Raw genomic sequence first — 23,649 nt, forward strand, 5'->3', positions numbered from 1 at the left:
CACATTGCATGAATCGACAGTTGATATTCCTCTACGCCAGCCATTGTTGTTTTGGTGCCAAATAAGGGATCTTGATCCTCTGTAACATGGGCCGTGTCCGAATTGCATACTACCTGCTACATGCTATATAGTAGGCACTATATAGTATGCATACTGCATACTATATAGTACCTACTGTTCCACAAAACGCGTGTAGTATGCGAGAAAATACAGCATGCTACTCGAGTCATCCAGCGGAAGTGACGGGATACGATACTGTTTACTCCCGCGAAGCTATGGTACAATTATCCGGTGTTTTCTGTGATCATTTTGTGTATTATCCACAAAAATGTAGCCTTTTCCTGGCATGGGATGTGCGGCTGCTGCTGCCGCCAGGAGAAGACGTGTTAACGCTGCAAGGAGAAGAGCCGTCATGAGATCTTCTCGACATGCTTGTAGTTGAGGTAAATATTGAACGTTAGCTTGCTAGCTACGCTAGTTAGCTAGGTTAGTTGATAGCCCCGCATGTGCTGGCTTGGGGCTAGCTATACTGTTACATTTGTACCAGGGATGTTATATTAAATAGATTCTGAGAGGCAGGTAAGCAAAACAATAAAACTCAACTCATTTTAAAGAGGTGGGTAAACTGAGTTTACCTGGGTTTACTCATCACTACACGCCTGCTTTGTAATGTTACATTTTAGCTCTACAGATAATGACATCTATCTATTATCACATTGTAAAGACAAGTATATGCCATACGCACAAATGAGTTAAAGTTTGCCCTAATAATATTCCCCCTGTAGGCTCACATGGAAGACAGAGGTCCTCACCAAGTCAACCTCCACGTCCCTGCTGAGGACCTATTTTGACGGCTGGACACAAGGAGGGACTTCAGATTGTCAAAATCGACACAGAGGAACCTTGGTGATGGTCAGGAGGATGGGGCAAGACCATGGAGGTGCTAATAATAGCAATAACAATAATAATAATTCATTGCATTTAGAGCTTTTCTCAGTACTCACCCTTTACAATGGTCTTGTCATCTTGCCAGCATTACCTTAGTCATTTATTTAGCAGACACTTTTGTGTGTCTGCTAAGCGACTTACAGTAGGCCTAATTGCATTTAACCATTTAAAGGTTGAAGACCTTGATGGGGGCCATGGTCCTGCTGCTGCAGATCATCCCAACCCTGGAGATGGCCTCACAAAGTGTCTCGCAGCGGCAGCATCAGCACCAGCACAAGCTGCCTGGATCCCAGCTCTTGGTGAGCACGACTACCCACATCCTGCCATAAGTAGTCAGTCTATCAGTTCATGAGTGTGCTTTACCTTGTTCCTTATAGACAGCCTTGAGGCTTTAAACACTGATCAGTTGGTTATAGGCAGCCTTGAGGCATTTGTTTAAATGTATGTGTAACACTGTACATAGTAATCAGTTTAAGTATTTTGGGGGGAGACAACAGATCAGCGTTCTCCTGTCAGTACCTTTTGCAAGGAAAGCTAATGATCTGACCAAATATAAACAAGTCAAAAGTATATTTGAAGACCATTGTGTAATAAAAATATCCAAGAAATGTTTATGGTTGTGTTTCTTCCATTATACATGTAAAGGTTACTTCTTGATGTATTAACATTTCAACAAAGTGTAATATCTACACATCAGACACATTGTCTTGATATGTCTACAGGTCATGTACAGTTACTTGGAAGGTCTTACAACACGCAGAGCGCTTTGGACATGTAACTCCCTTATCAAGTAGTCGTTAGTCAGACACATTAAACTGAAGCTTTCATAACCGTCTCTGAATAATTCCAATGAAGCATTGTGAACCAACATGTGTGTTCCGTCTTTTATGCCTAATTGCAAACTACAATGTCCATTAGGAATGTTCTTTTACTCTAATGACTGGTTTTAGGTATAGTGACATTTGTTCTTTGACTGGGAAGACATTACAAGGAATGACACACAAACACCAATTTAATTCAAGAAAATACATTTAATAAAAAATAACAAAAACAATAATGGAACAAGATAACAGTTTTTTTTGACTGAGGCTTCTAGAAGCAACATCAGCCGGTCCTCCCTCTCCTTAAACAACCCCCTTTCCTCCCTCCACTCAGCCTTCATCTCTGCCTTCTCTCTCCCCCATTCAACATCAGCCGGTCATCCCTCTGGAGGACGGCCAACTCTTCCCTGTTTACGGGGAAGAGAAACCACGCTGAAAGGCTTGGAGTAAGTTAACTAACGTATGCATTGTTGTTCAGAAGCAATCCAGCGGTCTGTTTACTTTGGATATTGATTTATGTAGGACCTACATCTAAGAAGCTGGGCTGCAGGGGACGACGGAGACAGCCTGGATAAAGCACGCAGAGAACCTTGTAGCCATGTACAAGGTGATTTTGATCTACAGGCTACATGATAGCAAAGATATTGATAGGGACTCACAGTTTGTATGACACCAGAAAACTTATCTAACCTCATAGGACCTAAAGAGCCCCAGAACTGGGGTCAGCACAGAGGGAGGGGAGGCCACAGCCGCTTCGTGGAAGTGGTAAGGGGTCTTGGAAGAGGCGATGGGGACCACCCATGCAGCCGTCCTCCAGAGGATCATCGTCCCTGGTGTGGTCGTTGGTCCCTGTAATACATCCAGAAGTATTATGGGACAATGAATATTAATATATGATATATGAACAGTTGAACTCGTTTAAATCATGGAATGAACAGACAATTGTTTAAACAACTTCAAGTAACGTTAGGCTCGATGGCTTAGGTTAGCCATTTAACAACTCATCACAATTTCGACATTTCTTGCACATTTCTTAAGCGATCATGGTCATATTACATGGAAATGTTAGTCTGTTTCTCTCGATTCTAGCTATAGAAACATCTAAGATTTGACATGAATACGTTTTGAGCAAGAGCCGTCTGAACACCTGTAACGTTAGCAGCCTATTAACATTAACTGGGCTAGCTAGCTAACGTAACGTCCACCACAGAGATCAATGCAAGCAGCTAGCTATCATGACGTTCTTTTTCGAAATGTCATTTCTACCCCACCTTTATACACAAAACTGCATTTGTAGCTCTGTGTCGTTATAACTAAGATATCTGTCCGGAAAAATAATTTTTCCATCGACAAATTAAGTCAATACTTACATTTGAAAACTCCCGCTGCGGTCCCGGAGATCTCTTCGTTCGCCATCTTTTTTTATTTTTCTCACAGCCCAGTGACGTTTCACCTCTCGACTTCCGGAACAGTATGCTCTGGACTATGCTACATTTACGCCCATTTTTTCGCCGATTTCGCCTACTATATAGTACCTACTATATAGTAGGCGAAATACAGTATGCACAGTTTTGATGCAGCATGCTGCATCTCGCCTACTATATAGCAAGTAGTATGCAATTCGGACACGGCCATGGTCTTTATAAGCCTCTCCCCCACTTGCTCCAGCACGCATGCGCACAGGCCAGCGCGCAGACTTGCTATTCTCCGTCTGTAGGCTACACTCGCGGCTCACATTCTCTGCGCTACGATCGGATTGTTGGTGCCTAGAATATTGTGTGCAATATGGCTGAATATTTGTCAGATTTAGAGGATCTAGAAAATGAATTAGAATATGACGGACGTCCATATCGTTTTGAGCCAGAGTATACGGACGAAGAGCTCCTTGAAAGGAGGGTGAGGAGACAGAGAGAGGAACAGCTGGCTCGAGAACAAACCGCTGCACGCTCCCGAAGAGATGGTAACTGGTGGTGTTTTTGCCTACATTGTCACCCTATGCCAACAGAGGAGGAATGCATTTGTTGCTCTGAGTGGGACTTGAGGCCAGACGATGCACGTCTGGAAGTCTCGAGAAATAACGACACATCGGAATAGCAAGTCTGCGCGCTGGCCTGTGCGCATGCGTGCTGGAGCAAGTGGGGGAGAGGCTTATAAAGACCATGTTACAGAGGATCAAGATCCCTTATTTGGCACCAAAACAACAATGGCTGGCGTAGAGGAATATCAACTGTCGATTCATGCAATGTGATTGATGAAAACAACCGTTTAGCGGCCGAAAATGGATTTTGAGAAACGGCATTCCCTATGCCCCGTGCGCCGCCATTACATGGATATACTGGCTCGCGCTGGATTTTATATTTCTTCTACAGGCCTCCGAACAACAAAAAAGTGATCTGGGTGAGTCAAACTTCTTATAATATGTCGTAAATAAGGTCCAGGTTGTCAAAAACGAGCATATTCCTTTAACTTACTTGCTGTACCTTTTATAGCCTACCTGAGGAAACGGTTATACACTTATTACCTTACTTAGCCTACCTCTTATAACCTACCCAAGGAAACAATATGGTTATACACTTACCTTACTTACCTCTTATAACCTACCTGAGGAAACAACATGGTTATACACTTATTAAAGGAGTAGTAAAGGGAAAAATCATGTTTAGCCCTGTTTTAAGGTTACCTGTACTTATGATCATATACAATGGTTCAGATCAAAAAATTATTTATCCATTATTTATTTATTTATTTCCACATTTCTACATTTCTTAATTTCTTAATTTCTACATTTATTAGGGGCCGGGCAGTCTCAGCTGCCAGTCCCTCTTGTGTTTCCCAGTATTCATCTTCTTCTTTATCTTTATGGGCCGGCAGTCTCAGCTGCAGGAACCCTCTTGTATTTGCCAATATTATTAGTATTATTATTCCTAGGAAGTCTGACTTCCCATGCATGAAAAATCAATAAAATTTGCACATAGGTCCAGTCCCATGCCAGAAGTCCTCAACTGGCATTGGGGGCCAATAGTCCTGATGGTGGCACTACAGCAACCATCTAAAGTTTAAGACTTTAAAAAATCATAAACAATCAGCCATATATGCTATCACTTTGCAACCACCACCAACCCGTAGGCCCAAGTGAGCAGAAACTTCCATAATGCTTTGAGCTGTCAGAAATTATAAAGTCCATCACTCTGTTTTTCTCAAAAACTGTAAAACCTATTAAACCCTGCTCCTCGCACATTTTTTGGTCAATTGACACCCCACCCCACCCTACACTACATCTTCAGACTGTTCTCCACCACTATCTTCACAGATTTTTGTAATATCAAACATTGAGCACACAGTGCTTCAACATGTTTTACTGTAAACAGTACTGTATGCAGCAACTGCAAATACTCGCTCAATAAATCTCCAATGTTCATGAAAAAAATGACAACATTTTCATGGCATGGTAGATATAGTGTGACATTTTTTACCGTATTTTGAAGTCTATATCCTCAAACTACTGCTGTTCATACAGGAAAAAATACACCACCCACAATCCTATAGTGCAACGCAATGCTGTGATTTTTTTTAATGATATTTTTAATTTGTAGCTGCTACAGGTTTGTTTGTTGCTGTTATTGAAGAAGAGGACAGTTGGTTCCACCACTGCGGGGCCAGGACACGTCTACGCGTTTCGCAACCCAGTTTAGCGATAACACCATTGAGTTTAGGGTTAAGGAAGACCTTAACCCCTAACCTTAACTCTAACCCCTAACCCCGAAAAGTTGCGAAAAGTAATCTCGCGGCCAGGACAGAGAAGAGCCATGACCGTGTTGATTGACCACAGCGGCCTTGGAGTGACAGGGCAGCCAGTCATCCCGAGGTAGCAGAGCGTAGCGGTCTGGGAGGGGGTATAGGGTTCGACCATAGCCTGGAGGTAGGAGGGGGCTGTTCCTTTCATTGACCTGTAGGCTAGTGCCAGATTGTTAAACTGGATGCAAGCCGCTACCGGGAGCTAGTGTAGGGAATAGAGAAGGGAAGTTGTGTGGGAGAACTTGGAGTGGTTGAACTACAGGTGAGCAGCAGCTTTCTGGACAAGTTCCAGGGGTTTAATGGCTGATTCCGGGGCCCCAGCAAGGAGGGAGTTGCAGTAGTCCAGGCGGGAGATGACCAGGGCCTGGATGAGCACCTGCGCCAGTTCATTAGTGAGGAAAGTGTGAATCCTCCTGATTTTGTAGAGCATGAATCTGCAGGAGTGTGTGATGGATGTGATATGTGCGGAGAACAACAATTGGTCATCCAGGGTCACACCCAGATTCCTCGCAGTCCGAGTCAGCGTCTTTGCATTGTTATACTATCAATACTAATTGATAAGTATAACTTCAATACATTTTAAAAGCTTTGATCACGTCGTTGCAGTGTCATCAAATGGTCTTTAGGTCACTTGATTGAGTCAAAGACTTCCTCCTTCAGAAAGAGATTGCTAAATTAGACTATTGAGAAAGGTTATCCGTTTCCCTGTATAGAACAGGGTGGTGCCCCTTACGAGTTGATTTAATGTTATTAAATCCATATTCCTTCATAGTTGTGATAAGCATGTATAATCATAAATTATACCTAGTCATATACTGTAGTCATACAGTATTTCCATACTAGTAATCGTTAGAGTGCTACAACTGTAACAGACAAGGTCATTGCAACATTTGCGTTTGCCAGGCTGAGCAGTTGAATTAATCATGATCACAACAGACGCATTGTGTTGCCTCTGGGTATGAAATGCGCTATATAAATAAAGCTTTGATTGATTGATTGAACAGACCAAAGCAAACACAGTGGGTAAACTGTCAAAATGTGGCATGGGCCTCTGCTTCCAGGGGCTTCACTAATGAAGGCCATTTGTATTCATGAAGCTCAGGGCGCTTCCTCCTCTGATCCATTATTATTGTATGTTTGCATTTCATTTGCGAGTATCGCTCCCTTTCTCTCTCTCTCTACAACACAAATATACAGTAGCAATTGCTCATGCTGTAGGGCCTAATCTTGGGTGGGTCCAACTCCCAAGTCTAGACAATAAGACATATTCTTGAATTTTCTCCTCCTACTGTAAACAGTTACATTTGACATTTAATATTTTATCTACTCCTCCTAGTATGCAAAATTGTCTTTACACAGTTTTTACGCTTGTGTAAGTCAGAATCCCCCCTTATACTGTAGGTCTTATAGGCCTTTTAGCCTTTTTAATCCTTATAGACCTTGTAGATCTTAGAGGTCTGATAGGTCTAAGAGGTCATATAGAACTTCTTAAGCCCTAATAAGCTTTGTAGGCCTTACAGGCCTTGTGGGCACATATAATAAAAACAGCCTCTGCAATCTGTTCATCAGCGCATGCTTCCACATCATATGATACTAGTTTCATGTCTCTTTGGAGCAAAGGTTATGAAATAAGGAAGTAAGGAAGGCGCTCACGTGGAGAGCTCTAAATGAGATAAGGAATGTGTGGAAATCCATCATCCCCTGTGAAACCAAGCTCCACTTCTTCGGCGCCACTGTGGAGGCCGCTGTCCTGTATAGCTGTGAGTGCTGGACCCTGAGCCACTCCCTGCAGAGGTCGCTGGACGGATGCTACACCAGAGTGGTACGTGCAGCACTGGACATAAGTCATAACGTGCTCATCAGTATTGAAGATCTGAGCAGAGAGAGGCCAAGTGTGAGTGGGAAGATGGCAGCAAGGAGTATGAGGCTGGCTGGGCACTGTTACTGACACCGTGAGCTTCTGACCAGCAAGCTGGTGTTATAGTGGCCATCTCCATGGCGCGGGCACAAGTCGCAAGGATGTCCTACAAAACATTTGTGGACATACTTAAGAAGGATGCGGAAGTGAAGACCTCCAATTATATCGCCAAGTGTATGAAGGACCGGGATAACTGGAGACAAAGATGGGAGGCCCGTCTGTGGACGACCCGAAGATGATTATGAACATTTAAAAATCACGACTTTGACCCAATGGTGGCGCTAGAGGCATGGGCCTATGGAGACCAAAGTTATTGTGGGTAACTTTGGGATAGCCATCTATCAGCCTGCCAAGTTTCATAAAAGCAAGCCAGCAGAAATAGGTGAACTTGGAAAAAAATAGTACAGGAACAAGGGGTCAGCAGCTGGTATGATTTCAGGGAAATTTGTGGGGAGTCTTTATTTGATTCAAAGTGAAATCGAAAGAGACATATTTTTGAACAACCCATATCAAATGGATTCTTTCAAATCCACAACATTTCTTGGTATAAAATCAACTGCAAACAATGTCATGAATTCAAGAAGATGTATCAATACATTAATTTCACCCTTATGATGGTCAGTCTCTCATTGATTGGATGGCTGTCTTGTCCATAGACTTATAGTCCTGATGATCAGCCACTCTTTCTGACTAGCAGTCACCACAATACGCACACAGTCAATGTCAAAGCCAATCTTGTGGTCCACATCGTGGACTTCAATGTTGCCATTTTTAAACTCCCCTAATGTGATGAATGAAGTACATTTTCTTCCTTGCTTAGTCCCCACCAACTTCTCTCCCACCTCTAGAACTCCATGGTGCAGGATATCGTTCTGTCGATCATCTGTTCCTGTGACGATCTTAATTTTGCTAATTTTGGTTGATTTGTAAAAGACTATGATAAAGAAGTCTCCTGTGAAAGGGGGCTTACCCCAAAAGTATTCATCAATAATGCTGCTATAAGCCTTGGTGGCATCATATTTCTCAAATACATTGATGTTTGTATGTAGGCTGGCGGGAGGGTTGTCCGGAATGTCAATGGAGTCTTCCTCAAAATCATCATCCTTAAGTTTGTTCTCTGCCCCCTTATAAGAAGAGTAGTACCCCATGTGTTGGAACAAGGAGGGTTTGAAGCGGATCACATCTTTCTGAGCCAGCAGACCCCGGAAGTGAATGAGGAGCCAGTCACAGGGCATCTCCTGGTAGAACATTAGAAGGAAGTGGGCCAAGCGAGGCAGGTCCCTAGAATGGTAGAGTTTCCCTATGTAGCCAAGTTTGGAGAATTCTAGCATTACCCAATAGGAACCTTCCCTGGAGGTGACCACCTTCTTCAATGCTGTCAGGAAGTTCTTTGAACAGCGCACATCGTCTTCCAGCATCATGTAGAAATGAGAGAGGTTGCTGCAGAAGTTTAGGAGGAAAGCGTAGTCCACGTTCTGTTTGGAGCGGAAACGGACCCTGTCCTCTGGGTCGTTGTAGTTCCTTTTCAATCCATCCAGGGATGGGTAGTACTCCTCAGGGGCATGGATTACTAGAAGCCGTCCAGCTATGATGTGGTGGGCAAACTTCCTGGAGATTTCCTGGACCAGATTCTCACACCAGGCCAGGTCAAAGTCCGCTAGGTGGACAACCACCACAATCTCTTTCAACTCCTCATAACTGGACTGGTCAAAAATGGATTTGATGGTCTCCATAAGATAATTCCCTCTCTTTCTTTTGACAGATGACAACCCAATGGTAAGATATTCTGTAAATAGGAACAGTCAATTATTAGACGCTTGTCAAATTAGAGACAAAGTAGCAATATGATTACGATTTTGAATGATTAACTTCGGTGAACTGTCCCGACAGTGGCCTACTTACTTTTCCATGTCAGTGGGGTTCCAGCAAGGTAGCGATATGTTACGTTGATGGTTCCAGAGAAGTTGGTGAGATCTCTGAATGTATGAACATATCTCTCTGTTTTTGTTGGATGTATCAACGTCTCTCTCAGTTGCCTTTTACCAGCCTCCTGAAATAATGCCAACAAAATACACAGTATACAGCATTACACATCTTGAATATTGAATATTATAGTTACAATAAATATTGCCCATAGGTACTGTACTTACTAAAACATATCCATCATCCATGTACAGGTTTAAAAAGAGAAGAAATATGATGAGGAACCCAAGGAATTGAATCATGGAGGGTTTCCTGAAGCACCTCATCTTGTCCAGAAATTTCCACATTAGCCTCCTGATGGTCAGACCGCCACTAAGGAAAAGCACAGAAAACAAATAATTATATTATCATTCCTCTGCTACAATATTATGCTTTTCCCCAAGACAGCCTGTCAAAATGGTTGATTTTATTATTATGAAAATAAATATTAGACTACACAATCAAATATTAATAATATAGCCGCAAGCGCCAATGATCGGGGTCCAAGCACTTTGTAAAGAGAAAAATAGAGACATGGCTAAAAGGTTTTGATGGGATGAATTATGAATTGAATGAAATTCTGTTTACTTAAAGTCACACAGAAATGAAAAAAGCATCCTGTCCCATTTTGGTTCACATAATTGGTCATAGTGTTCACCTATTCAACGAAAATTACAAAATTCTACTTTTGTTGTAATCTTATATCAAAGTATATAATTTCTTACTTCCTGGAAAACAGTTCACGTGCAATTAAGACAACAGGTACCTTAGATTTTAGGTCAATAATCTCACGACATCCACCCGTCAATCAACACTATCCTTCTATCGAATCTGTCTAAAGTTCTTAAAACCCATCCACTTGTCAATATTCCAATCAAATTAATCCACCCAATACATAAACATTATGTCCCACCCTCATAGCTTGTTTGTGTCGGAAATACGTCAAACTACGGAAGTTAATGATCTCAAACGTCTGTTTCTGTGCGACTTTAAATTTAATATATAGCCTACTTTTTGTATTTATTTTGCACATATTGGATATTTGAGATTTGTCACAGGAGATTGAGAAATTGAGCTTGAAAATGAACAAAGTAGCAAAGGATATGGCATGTCAACTTTTAAAGCACAATCACAACAGATGGGCAGAAACAGGAAGGTCCATTTCCCAAGGGGACGTAGCAACCTGGGTATTTGAACCGTTAACCTCCAGAGTAGGTTTATTACCACTGGGAACACAGGCTTTTCACATAGCACAACTTGCGGCAATGATATTGCATGTGCAAAACTTTTAAAGCACAAGCGTTCACAACAGATGCTACCACTGCATTGTTTCTAACTAAACACATATTAGTTAGCTAGCTACAATAGCTTCTTCTACTTCTGAGGTTAACTAACGTTAGCTAGCCTAGCTCATTTACCACAGAAAACGAAAGTTAGTTTACACAGAGGTGGAACAAACTAACGTCGAACAAACAGAGTAGAAATACCAGTAACCACTAATCAACCCACATTTTCTTTCTTTCTTTTTAAGAAGTCTTTAAATCTAGCTTTGTCTCCTTTTTATTTCTATTTTCTTTTTGTACAAAAGTAGAGATACATGTGTGCGGCATGCGCGTCTTGTTTGAGTCTAGAAGCTCTGAGTAAGCGGACGGGGAGGGGGGTTGAGGAGGGCTGCTTCTGCGGGGTCCTAGTGCGCGCATGATTTCTTGTGCTATAGCCTGCTGTTAGTTGTCGGACTGTAAAAAGTGGGGGGGACAAAAACACGATTTTGAAAAGTGGAAATACTCATCATTGAATCTACCCAAGGAGATGTGGCAACCTGGGGATTTGAACCGTTAACCTCTGAATCCCCAGAGAAGGCGATTGACCACTTCCCACCAACGGGAACACAGGGTTTCTACATAGCACAACTTGAGGCAATGATATTACATGTTCAAAACTTTTAAAGTACAAGCATTCACAACAGGAGGGTGCATCTACTCAAGGGGACATAACAACCTGGGGATTTGAACCGTTAACCTCTGAATCTCCAGAGAATGTGAATTACCAATGCGCCACCACACAGGCTTTTCGCATAGCACAACTTGAGGCAATAATATTACATGTGCAAAACTGGGTTCTTTCTCTTTTTAAAATGTAAATCATTATAACAGTTTAACTGTTGGAGATACATTTTAGAAAAAAATCACATCATTATCCTGGTTTCTGGTTGTTGTCAAATATGTTGGTGAAATTTCTTAAAAGATTAGATGAAATAGAAAATGTTGTGCATGCAGTACAAATTACAGCAATATACTGAACATTGCCGAGTATTCATTGTTTGACTGATCTGAACACCGTTTTAAACTCTTAATATGTAGTATCCAAAGAATGTTGTTCTGGTTCGTGGCAACATATGAATGAAGACTTTTGGAGATGTAGATGTTGACAGATTTTGCATATTCTGAAAAATATAGAGTGACAGACTTTTGAATTGACCATAGGTTGCAGTGAGGCAAAATTTTGTCACAGTTCAGTGGAGGTGCTGACAAAAATTAAGCTCAGTAGGACGCACGTGTGATTTATTTAGATTTAAAAAAAATTGGAATGTGAAATGTCTAGAAATGTAGATTTGTTGTAAAAAGCCATGGCCACTTTATTCAATCATTACCAAAGTTTATGCATTGGCTGAGTAATGACCCTAGATCATGCAAGACAAATTTGGTATGAATCCATGTAGCAGATTATGAGATATAAACCTTTTGCATTTGTGGGGCCCCCTAGTGGCGGAATATCCCAAAACTGCGTACCGAAGCTCAGACCTAGCATCCGAAGACATGCACCAAGTTTGGTTACCATCGCTTTAGCCATTTTTGATTTATGAGCATTTATGTAAAATTGAACTTAACAACATAGGTTTAAAGATGCGTAATTTAAAAATGGATCAAAGTATCAAAATTTCTTTGGTAACTTTAGATCAGCGAAAACCGTAGATGATCCTGCCAAATTTTCAGGACAATTGGCCCTATGGTCTCCGACAAGTTTGTTGAAATAGGTGTTTGAGAAAATTTAAGAAAAGCCCCAAAATGTTACATGTTTAGAAGAGCATTGGAGTAAAGATGCAGATTAATTGATGGATTAAAATTTTGTAAGGATTTCGATTGTATGCCAATCCGTTCTTGAGATAATTGTGAAAACGTAAACATGATTGTTATAGCGCCACCTTGAGGTCAATGAGTGCCATTTTATGTAACTGAGTAGTGGGTGGGATGTGCAACCCACCTGCCAATTTTTGTGAGTTTTGAGCATATAGTTTTTGCTGCACAAACACTTTTAGGGGAGAAAGAAAGAAAGAAAGAAAGAAAGAAAGAAAGAAAGAAAGAAAGAAAGAAAGAAAGAAAGAAAGAAAGAAAGAAAGAAAGAACTTGAACAAAAGCAATAGGGGTCCAGCCGCAGCAGCGGCTGCTTGGACCCTTAAATATTAGTAATACAAATGAATAACAGAATATAAATCATCCTACATTTTGGTATAAGAATAATTAATAGAAGCCTCATCACCTCTATTTACGCAGCTGCTTAGTACCCACCTACAGTATAACCCCAACAGAAGCAAACAACAAGTACATTATACATTGTTAAGAAGGAAGCTTAAAAAAACGTGATGGCAGGTTTTATTAATGAAAAAGGGAGAAAAAACATCTATCTTCACCTATACCCTCTACCTTAGCAACTCATGTGCAAAAATGGATCCACAAATTGTCTTTGCTCCCAGGATGCCATCTTGTTCATGCGATGCTGACATTACACAGAGAGAAGGCTTCAAAATGAAAAACAAGGAGCTCCCTTGCAAGGCAAAGCCAATTACAGTCTAGTCTGATGTGTCGTTGGGCCTGAAAATTGAATAAACAACAGAATCAAATCGAATTTAGTGTGTTGAGCTTGAGTGCTGTCTGGGGAGAGAAACGGTCATCTTCTCAGCGAGCGTTGCATGTACCGTATCTGTCATGCAAATGTTGTACCCTATAGACAAGCAGAGACAGGGCTAGCACAATAGCAAGAGTGTACATTTGATGTACAAAACACCTGTATGACAATGTTCTTCAGATGGTATTCAAGCACAAAAGCAAAACTGCCAAAAAAGGTAAAAGTGAAGGCATGAATGCATGCACACAACAAGGAGGCATGAATGCATACACACTTAATTTACACCATGAAAGACGGGTGAAAATGTATTGCTGAGAGGAACAAATAACAAGCACACTATCCCATAGGTCACATTCAAATGGAGATGAGAGTATGAATACAGCACATCAACAGCCTTCATCATTGACTTATCAATCAATATTTGGGGGTTAAATATGGAGGTTAAATATGGAGTACAGGAATGTCTGTATATAAATTGAAGACAGAAAGTGTTTATGCTGTCCAAGCCTACAGTATGTGAATACTTTAAAAGTGTAACTTTTCTATGTAGACAAATCATTTAGGGGCCAAGCACTGAATGCGTTAGGACCCTACTGTATTGTCAATGTTGGTTTTCTTATTACGGTTTTCCTTGCGCCCTCAGCTCTTATTACAGCTTTGGTCTTAAAGAGGCATAAGCACTTAAGGCATTCATTTTGTTTTTGTTTTTTTACAACTTGTCTAGACACTCGTGTGGGGAATACGTATCTGCCCAGTGTGCGGAAATGAGCAGCCAGTATCATGGCCCTCCATCTCCAGCTCCTCCCCAGTGGGCCTCTGGCAGAGTGCTAATCTGGGTCAAAGTGCTAACTGCTGTGAAGGGCCTGGGAGAGGCTCGCTCACACATGAATCATTTCTCATACCTCCCGTCCTCATTACGCTAGCTACTGATGGAACTGCAAAGCGTTCATGTTTCCCTCTGACCTTAAAGGTAAATACTCAGATAACACTCTGGACGGAGCCGGCATCCATTATTGGGTCCAAAAGCATTAATCTCATAAGAGAGGCACCATCCCTTTAATACAGGGCAATCGACTGGTTTTGGTTGAGTGTTCCACTCACAATACTATTAAAACAAAACTGTTTCCGATCACTAATTCTACTTCAGACACATTCTTGAGGACCCTAGGTAGATGCAACTGTGTCAAGGCAAGTGCATTTTGAACAGACCTGTGTAGATCTTAAAGGAGTAGTTTGGTATTTAGCATCATAAGCCCTAGAGTCTTTATGGTTATTTATGATTTTATTTACAATCATATACTGTCCATATAAACATTTTGACAGATTTTGCACTCTTGAAATATTAGTGCTCATTGTTCACGTCACATTTAAGTAGTACACAATGGATCTCTATGTAAGTAAGTAAGTAAGTAAGTCAATTTTATCTATGAAAGCACCTTTCAAAACCAAGGTTACAACGCGCTGTACAAAGAGAGCAAAATAAATTTAAAAGGGGATAAAACAGATTAACAGAAAATACAATCATAAAGTACAATATCGAAACATAAAATAGTAGCATAGTCATAAGGTGCAATATTAAAACATTAAAAACAACACAGAAGGCAAGACATATTATAAAATAAAATAACTGTGGAACAGGTGAGTTTTTAACAACATATTAAAACTGTCCACTGAGTCAGCTCTTTTGATGTCTAAGGGGAGGCAGTTCCAGAAATATATATGCCCATAGAGATCCATTGTGTACTTGGCTGTGACATGAGCAAAGGGCACTAATATCTCAAGAGTGCATAGTCTGTCAAAAACGTTATATGGACCGTTGTATATGATTATAAATAACCTTATAACAGGGCTTATAGCAAGGCTAAAAACTAAACTACTGCTTTAAAGATCAATAGTTGTCCAGGTGTTTAAACAGAGTTGGAAGTGTTACTTCAGTGGGCACATTCGATTTCTGGCATGAATGAAAAAAGGTTTGTTTCACTTTCTGGTGTACACTGGAAGTGATGATTTGAATGGTGAATTTTAACTGATTCAATCAATTTATCTTCCCCTGGTGTTGTGAGTAATGCTTTCTATAGCCTACAAGTGCAGCCCTGCAGGGATAAATCACTGGTATTTTAATCACTGGTATTTGATAGATAGATAGATAGATAAGATAGATAGATAGATAGATAGATAGATAGATAGATAGATAGATAGATAGATAGAAATATTCTGTAGATTCGTGAAACATTTAATTAGTATCTTTCATTTCTACCATTTGTGGCATAGTGGACACAATATACTGTACACATAGCCAAAGGCTGCAAATGCATATAGGATTCCTTTTTATCTTAGTTTTGGGTCTACTTGGGTCTTATGTGATCTAAATGCTTACATGTAAGTAGCCTTCATTATGTATGCAGGAAGGGGATTGGGCAATCGTCATGTTGTAAACAGCAAAACATTCAAAGCAAAACAAATCTGCTAGTTATCGACTGGAAGCTCACTGTCAGCATCCATGCCCAGCTGAATGTGTTTACTTATTCATCAAGGAGGAGAGGGTCTGCTAGTGTCTTGGACACCGGGCCCCAGCAGTTATCCTCTTCCTGCTGCTGGACAAGCAGGGCAGATTTCATGAAAGATGCATGTGGGACCAGTGAGTCAAGTTTAAAGTTCTCCCCCAGCTGTGTACCGGCGTCCTATATGAATAGGCTACATCCTACAGTACACTGTGTGTACACTATTTAAAGAAAGACCATGGAGTTCAGGCATCAGTTGTGATCCTACAGAAGCAGCTGTATGTAATCCTAATGATAGAAAGCATTTGTAAGTAAGCTTCAGAAGAAGTGTAAAGTGTTTTTGGTGGAGCGCCAAAATATTAGTAGTTAAAATAGAAAAATAAAATAATTAAATTTCTGTGCAAATAGTAGCAGTTTTCATTTCATTTCAAACCTTTGTTTATACTCGTAAAGCACTGCGGTTTCCCTCATGTACAGTGTTGACGAGTTCACACAAAATATATAATTAAAAACTGTTACAGGTCGAAGTACAAATGTCAAGAGCCATGGATTTAAACTCTGCGATTGAAGGAAGTACCTCAAGCTTTAGAGTCTTTAGTATTCCAGGTACTGTATGAGGAGCATCATGGAAAAAAGCAGCTCTACCAAGTTCAGAATGCACTCGAGGAACCCTAAAAACAAGCCGATCGTTTGATCGGGGCTGGTAGGTACCAAGGCTACAGTCCAACAAAGACAAGATGTATGGTGGAAGTTTACCAATAATGGCTTTAAAAATAAACAATTTGTACTCAGTGACTCTCTCAATACGCGAGCCATTAGCCGTTAATAAATGGAGCCTATCATAATCAGTAATCCTGGCTCTAGAAAACAACATAAACTTAGATTTGCTAGGATTAAGGACTAGTTTCAGATTGGTGAGAGCTTCTTGCAGCATTAAAATAAAGCTGCAGGTTTTCAATGGCTTCCTGCACAGTAGCCGCAATACAATAGACAACTGTATCATCAGCATATAGATGAGTACGACAACCAGTTGGTGCAAAGAAAATATCATTAATATAGATGGTGAAAAGGACAGGACCCAACACTGAGTCTTGGCAGTGGATCCACATTCATAGCTGACACTCTTCACCTGCTTCTACTTCAATGACATCTGTAACCTGGACTCATACTGTCCTGATGAGACCCTGCCTGCTGGAACTTGGAAGGCAGATGGCAATAGACGGGTTCCATAAACAAAACAATCACCTTCTATATGATGCCAAGTCTGTAATTCGCCAACCTATGCGTGTTCATCAAGATGTCCACATCCTTCGACTCCCAAATGGGTGTGATGCTGAACGTAGTAAATTGTCATTGAGTGTCCTCTCCCTTTATACTGTACCCTCACATGGCTGCTGGGTCATGGAGTCCATTTTGTTACCATGTTTTATTGTGGTCTCAGATTGGGTCTCAGATTGCCTTGTGTTCGGTATGAGTAATGATGGGTCTAGCATGTTCTGTCTAGTGTGTGTTCTGTCTAAGCTCAGCTGAGAGGTGGAAAATGGATTATGTGGCTTGGGGGGTCTTAGGGACTGTGATATTGTGTATTGTGGAAAGTACCTATGACGTCCTTAGATTCCAAAAAACAGTCCTTTTCATAAATGTATCACACTACAGTCCATCAAATTCTGTTTTGAAGAACCATAGATGCTTCTCTGCAATGTACTAAAATGCTAAACAAAAAACAAACATACTCTCTTACATACTATTAATACACAATAATAGACATGAAATAGCACCTTAAATGACATGAAATGAAATAACATCTTAACAAACAACTTTTATTGTCATACAGTGGTTGCACACAGCACATGGTGAGCGTCAACACAGAAACACACACAGAGTGACAGCAGTGTCTGTCACTGATGAAATTCTCCTCTGCTCTTAACTCATCCCGTCATCCTTCCTCCAAGGGCAGCCGGGAGCAGACAGTAGGCAGCGTGCATGGGACGACCAAGCGCTCCTTTCCATCCTCGTCAGGGACGGACAGCATTTAGCTATCTATTCTCCATCCTCGTCAGGGACGGACAGCATTAGCTATCTATTCTCCATCCTCGTCAGGGACGGACAGCATTAGCTATCTATTCTTCTGTACGGGGAGAACATGCAAATTCTGCATGAGACCTTCTATGAGGCGACAGTACTATAGATAGGTACTACACAATATCCATGGTACTACTGTACACCACCGTGCCGCACGTGAGCGATTTTGGGGGTTCAGTGTCTTGCTCAAGGACACTTCGGCACACTCCGGAAGCTGGGATTGAACCGGGGACCTTGCGATCCCCAGCCGGCCGCTCTACCTCCTGAGCTACGTACCGCCTTCTCCCCATCTTAGTACATTATGCAAAATTCCTCTGTATACTCGATGAAAAATCATATTAATCTCCAGTAGAATTACCAAAAATACTGGAGTCATCAGCAAAATCAGACATGCTACCCAGGAAAATTCTCATATCCAGTATATCCCTTTCTGTCCTACTGCAATATTGTCTGGGCCAGTGCCTACAAAACCAACCTCAAACATATTTTTACTCTACAAAAATGGTTTGTAAGAATAGCAAACATTTCAGAACTGCTTACCACCTCTGAACCTTTATTCCATAATTTTGAAATCCTCAACACGTATGACTCCAGATCTGTTTATTTGTTTTTCAGTACTGAATAAATCTTCTCCCCCACAAACGCTTGTACTCTACCCAACAACCAAGTAGATAATTATGCAACAAGAATGTCATCTGATCTACATACTTTTTTCTTTAGGGACACTATTTCCAGTTATTGTAGGACCTTACAGTATCTAGGTCCTTTTCTTTGGAACAACCTTCTGTATAATCTAAAGAAATATACCTATGTATTTAAAAGAAAATCACACCCATGTGGTGAAGTATGCAGTGCCCTGTGCTGATTTGCAACAATATTGGCTACTCCAGATTGGCCTAAATCTCATGCTACGAACGCACACACAAACATGGACGGACAGACACTTGTCATGTATAGACTGCACATTTGTCTTTTCTTTTATAATGCCCTTTCAGGTTTCTTACCTCAACTGCACACATCTTAATTTATATCCGATTGTTGTTATTTTATATGAATATTTGTGCAAAAATAAACAACAAAAAAGTACCTGTATGTTAACTGGTAACTTGTATTGCTGTATGTGCAAATAAATACAACTTTAATAAAATAAATGCATATAAATAAAACTAAAACAAATCATTCAGGGCCATACGAGTGTCTGTGGAGAGGGGATTCTGGGCATGCAGGGAGAAATTGTGTAGCAGCACACATAATCAATTCCCTGTTATTGCATTCCAGTGGCTGGAGGGCCATCAGGCTGTGGAATATGATATTGTTGGAGACCCGATACACATTCCTGTCAGCATAGTGGACTTGGGGGGGGGGGGGGAGGTGTTGGGAACTGTTTGAGTTACATTTCTGATGACAAACTGCCCTCTTGTGATAAGTCAACAATGGCCGGAGGTGTGACACATGCCATTTGTCATTCTGGACGTGTGTGTTGCACCCAGTCTAAGTGTATGATATCCAACTGCTAGAAAAGCTATTATTTTGTATGGTTCCAGGTAAATTTTGCAGTGAGAAAACACATATTAGCAAACCCTCTCATAAGTTGAACTGCTTAGTACTAAAATCGGTGGAGATATTTTGTTAAGGTTTACAGCGTAAATCCCAATTAAAGTGCAGCTGTCTCAAGATAAAGATTGCCAGATGAAATAGCCTACACATGTCTGGATGAAATGCTGGTCTCCATAGCGACTGGAGTAATGAGAATGTCAATGATAGGGTGCAGTAGTGTTGAGCTGACTAATGTGGCACTGAGGATGCCCAGAATATCTCAAAATGTGTTTTAAAACCATATCTGATATTGCATCTGTCAAATTAAATAGGATTTGGTTATGGTTGGGGTCAAATTCAGCGAGATATGAGCCACATTACCTTCTGTAAACTAACTGCTGGCACCATTTATCAACCGGTGTCTGCTCGATTGCCATGGGTATAATTTAGAGCCATATCTTGCTATGAGTGCAATATAATAGGCTTGATAAATCCTCCAGAGATCACTGTTATTCTAGATTGATGGCTAGTAACAGGGCTATAAATCAGACAGACAGGAAGTTGACATCCTCCTGGAAAGAAACTTATTTCAACACTGCCTGCAGCCTACTCTGTATGGCATTCTGAGCCGTTGTCTGGTAATATAGCTCTAATTGGTACAGTAAGAGACAGTTGCAGCATTTTACATTAATCTTGGGGATTGATGGACACAATTGTGGCAGATGGTGTATTAGGACTAATCATGGCCAAGTGGGATAAGGAGGAGATGAGTGATTATTTTGAGAATAGTTAAAAGTACCACCAATTGCTTATGTCAATGCACTCTAGAAAGTAGTGACATTCATTTGCCTTGTCTCAGCGTTGCACAGAACTATATTTCGGCAGCCCCTCCAGAATGCAATCCTACTGTAGTGGAATGAAATGCAATTGGATTGTCACACTTAGTGGCACCCCGCTGTGTTTTTAGGATGGAAAGTAGACAGTGTGAATTATGGAGGGATGAGAAAGGGAATGTCACCACTTCATATGTGTTCCTCAGTGATTCCAGTGTCACTGGTAACTGCTGTCGCATCGTTCCAGCTGCCACATTCTGCTCCGAGCCCAACCTGGTTCACCCATCATTCCTTCAAATCCCTCCGCTTGTCACTCAGTCTGTTCAGAGGCTCTTTATAAAACCTAGTTTTTCTTACATCAGTTACAGTAAGTTAATCACATTTTATTTTATTGCCATCCTGTTGCCTTACTGTATGCATGACACTGTCAGAACTCCCTGTCATTGACATAAAAGACTTAAGTGAATTCGCTTTAAATACTGTAGGAATTTGATGAAACTTCACGGTATCATCACCATACAATTCATCACCTTTTTGATGGTTGCCACAATTGTTGTGCAAAATGGACGGTCTTGTATAATAAAAGTCACTTTTCTTAAACAATGGAGATGGTTAAAAGTCATATCTTCCACTCAAGAACAACTTTAAATTAACACTCAACGTCACTTTAGTAGAAGACATTTGATTTGTCTATGCTATGCTATGACACAGATAGAGCATTGAGTCTCTTAGGACTGTTGTAAATCTTCCCTCTTTGTCTGTGTTCCAGTTCACCTTTGAGCTGGGGTCATGAACTGAGTGATAGAAAACAGAGATGTCCAATGCATTTTGTTGCTTGTCCACACACCTTTGAGTACAAAGGTTATTTATTGTCTTGTCCAAAAGCATCTGGCATCTAACAGGTGGTGAGGGGGAATCTAGAAAGAAGCTGCATTGTAAAGCTGCCTTATGTACAATTTTCGTAAGATTTTAAACATTTAAATATTGCTATATTAACCTTTATATTAACCTCTATACTAACCTTTAGCATAAACTATGATAAATCGAGAGGGATAAGTGACTGAGCTCCTCTGTGAAAACTGCGTCTTTGTAGACTTCAGTTTGGCTCTGCTACAACAATTATAAATTATTATATATAATATTATAATTTGGTGTCGGGTTGATACCAGAGCATTAATAAAATAAAAAACAAAAATAAAACTTGCCATGGCCACACCTCAAAGTGTGTGCGAGCGCTGAGATCCAATCAGCAACACGGGGCATTCATACCCAAACCCACAAACCGTGAGATTGAAGCAGACTGAATTTAACTTGGCAGATGGAATTTTCACTCATTGCTCGCTCATAGCAGACTCATACTGCAGAGGTTACATGCTGCAGATTTAATACAGCCCGATGTCTGTTTAGTTTCCAATCTGCTCCAGACTGCAAGCCTGTTTGCAAGAATAATGACAGACTAGTTATGCCACAGAGGGTTCCTCAAACATCGCTGGATAACAAATTCACTGCAGGCACTAGAAAGCAACTTCCCGGCTCTCACAGAATCAATTCTAATTTTGTTCTTCCAGTCAATATCCTGCTCATGGCTCCCCGCCCCCCATCTTCTTTTATCTGCTTTGTCTCAATCCAAGAGGTTGAATCAAATAATAGCCATAACTTCAAAACAACTTGCAGAAAGTAGAGCAGCAGTACACATAGAATTATATGAGCTATCTTGGCTTGAAGCCAATTACCTCCACCCCAGCGACAGCATAGTGTTTTTGGTACTGTGTCGGTTTCTTGGTTTGTTCATACATTTATTGGTTGGTTAGTTTGTTTGTTTATTTGTTTGTTTGTTTGTTAGCAGGATTACGCAAAAACTAGCAGACCGATTTTTATGATACTCGGTGGAGGGGTGTAGCATGGTCCAATTTAGAGCCCATTAAATTTTGGAGCGGATCCAAATCATGGGGCAGATCCACTAATTAAAACAAAACTTAGAGCAAAGTCACCTCCACGTGTGGGGGCGCTAGAGACACAGGGTTTGGAGTGTGCAGGGGGAGAGTCTGGAGTGACCTCCAGCACTCTCTGGATCGGTTCTCAGCCGAGTGCGAAGTGGCTGGGATGTAAATCAACACCTCTAAATCTGAGGCCATGGTTCTCAGCAGGAAACCGGTGGATTGTCCACTCCGAATGGGGGAATGTAGGGAATGAGTCCTTACCCCAAGTGAAGGAGTTCAAGTATCTGGTGGTCTTGTTCACAAATGAGGGGACAATGGAACGGGAGTTCAGACAGAGAATCGGAGCACCAGGAGCGGTTCTGCAATCGCTTTACCACACTATTGTAACGAAGAGAGCTGAGCTGAAAGGCAAAGCTCTCTATCTACCGGTCTATCTTCGTCCCTACTCTCACCTATGGTCATGAAGGACGACATGACCAAAAGAAAGAGATCAAGGATACAAGCGGCTGAGATGAGTTTTCTCAAGAGGGTGGCTGGTGTCTCCCTTAGAGATCATGTGAGAAGTTCAGTCATCCGTGATAGACTCGGAGTAGAGCCGCTGCTCCTTTGCATCGAAATGAGCCAGTTGAGGTGGTTCGGGGATCTAGTGAGGATGCCTCCTGGGCGCCTCCCTAGGGAGGTATTCCAGGCATGTCTAGCTGGGAGGAGGCTGTGGGGCAGACCCAGGACCAGATGGTGGGATTACATCTCCACACTGGCCTGTGAGCGGCTAAAGATCCCCCAGGGAGTGCTGATTGATGTTGCTATAGAAAGGGATGTCTGGGGCCTTTGTGATCCAGCCCCGGATAAGTGGATGACGATGGATGGATGGATGGATGGTAATAAAAATTTTGACAAGATACGTGAGTGCCATTTAAAATACCTTCCAGCAGAAACAACTTTTTAATTTGAAACAGAATGAAGCATGTGTGTCATGCACATCTTATTAGATGTTTGAGATGCAGCTGCCTGTTATACAGTAAAGGTGAAGGCAGGCGTTTTGAGGGGGGGGGGGTGCACTTCAGCTAGTGTCAAGTCAAAAGTAGTGTCATAGTATAAAACTTTAGTTTGTGAAAAATATTAAGAATATCAATGGAAAAAAACATTTCCTTTCCACTTCCTGTAAATACATTTATTGACACCAGCATTTTGTATTTTATTTTGATGTATTTGGTTATGGAGTATTTGTGTTTTGTAGCAAGAATCATTTTTATGTATCTTTACTCATCTGGATGTGTCCCTAGAGCCTGCTCCACAAGTGCTCCTGTAAATCTGGCATGCATGGGAAGAGGCTCCAGGGGATTCTCTGCAGTCTCTGCCAATGCTTTCCTTTGACCAGCAGCCAGGCAAGGGCAGATACATTAATCTCAG

At 41.2% G+C, this 23,649-nt stretch overlaps 1 protein-coding gene and 1 long non-coding RNA gene across 2 annotated transcripts; one reads left to right on the forward strand and one right to left on the reverse strand.

Moving 5' to 3' along the window:
• Positions 1–344: 344 nt before the first annotated feature.
• LOC311319679 lies at positions 345–1,186 on the forward strand. Its single transcript, XR_014630832.1, has 3 exons — positions 345–443; positions 786–940; positions 1,121–1,186. It is a non-coding gene; the product is annotated as an uncharacterized lncRNA (long non-coding RNA).
• Positions 1,187–8,108: 6,922 nt separating this feature from the next.
• Positions 8,109–9,752, reverse strand: LOC311319152 (alpha-1,3-mannosyl-glycoprotein 4-beta-N-acetylglucosaminyltransferase C-like; the record flags this gene model as incomplete). Its single annotated transcript, XM_084450617.1, has 3 exons — positions 8,109–9,268; positions 9,385–9,532; positions 9,633–9,752. 3 exons carry the CDS (start codon positions 9,750–9,752, stop codon positions 8,109–8,111), a joined length of 1,428 nt encoding a protein of 475 aa, XP_084306743.1.
• Between the last annotated feature and the right edge of the window lie 13,897 nt (positions 9,753–23,649).

This window comes from Borostomias antarcticus, assembly GCF_949987555.1.
Source record: "Borostomias antarcticus genome assembly, chromosome: 16".
In the NCBI taxonomy this organism is placed as follows: Eukaryota; Metazoa; Chordata; class Actinopteri; order Stomiiformes; family Stomiidae; genus Borostomias; species Borostomias antarcticus.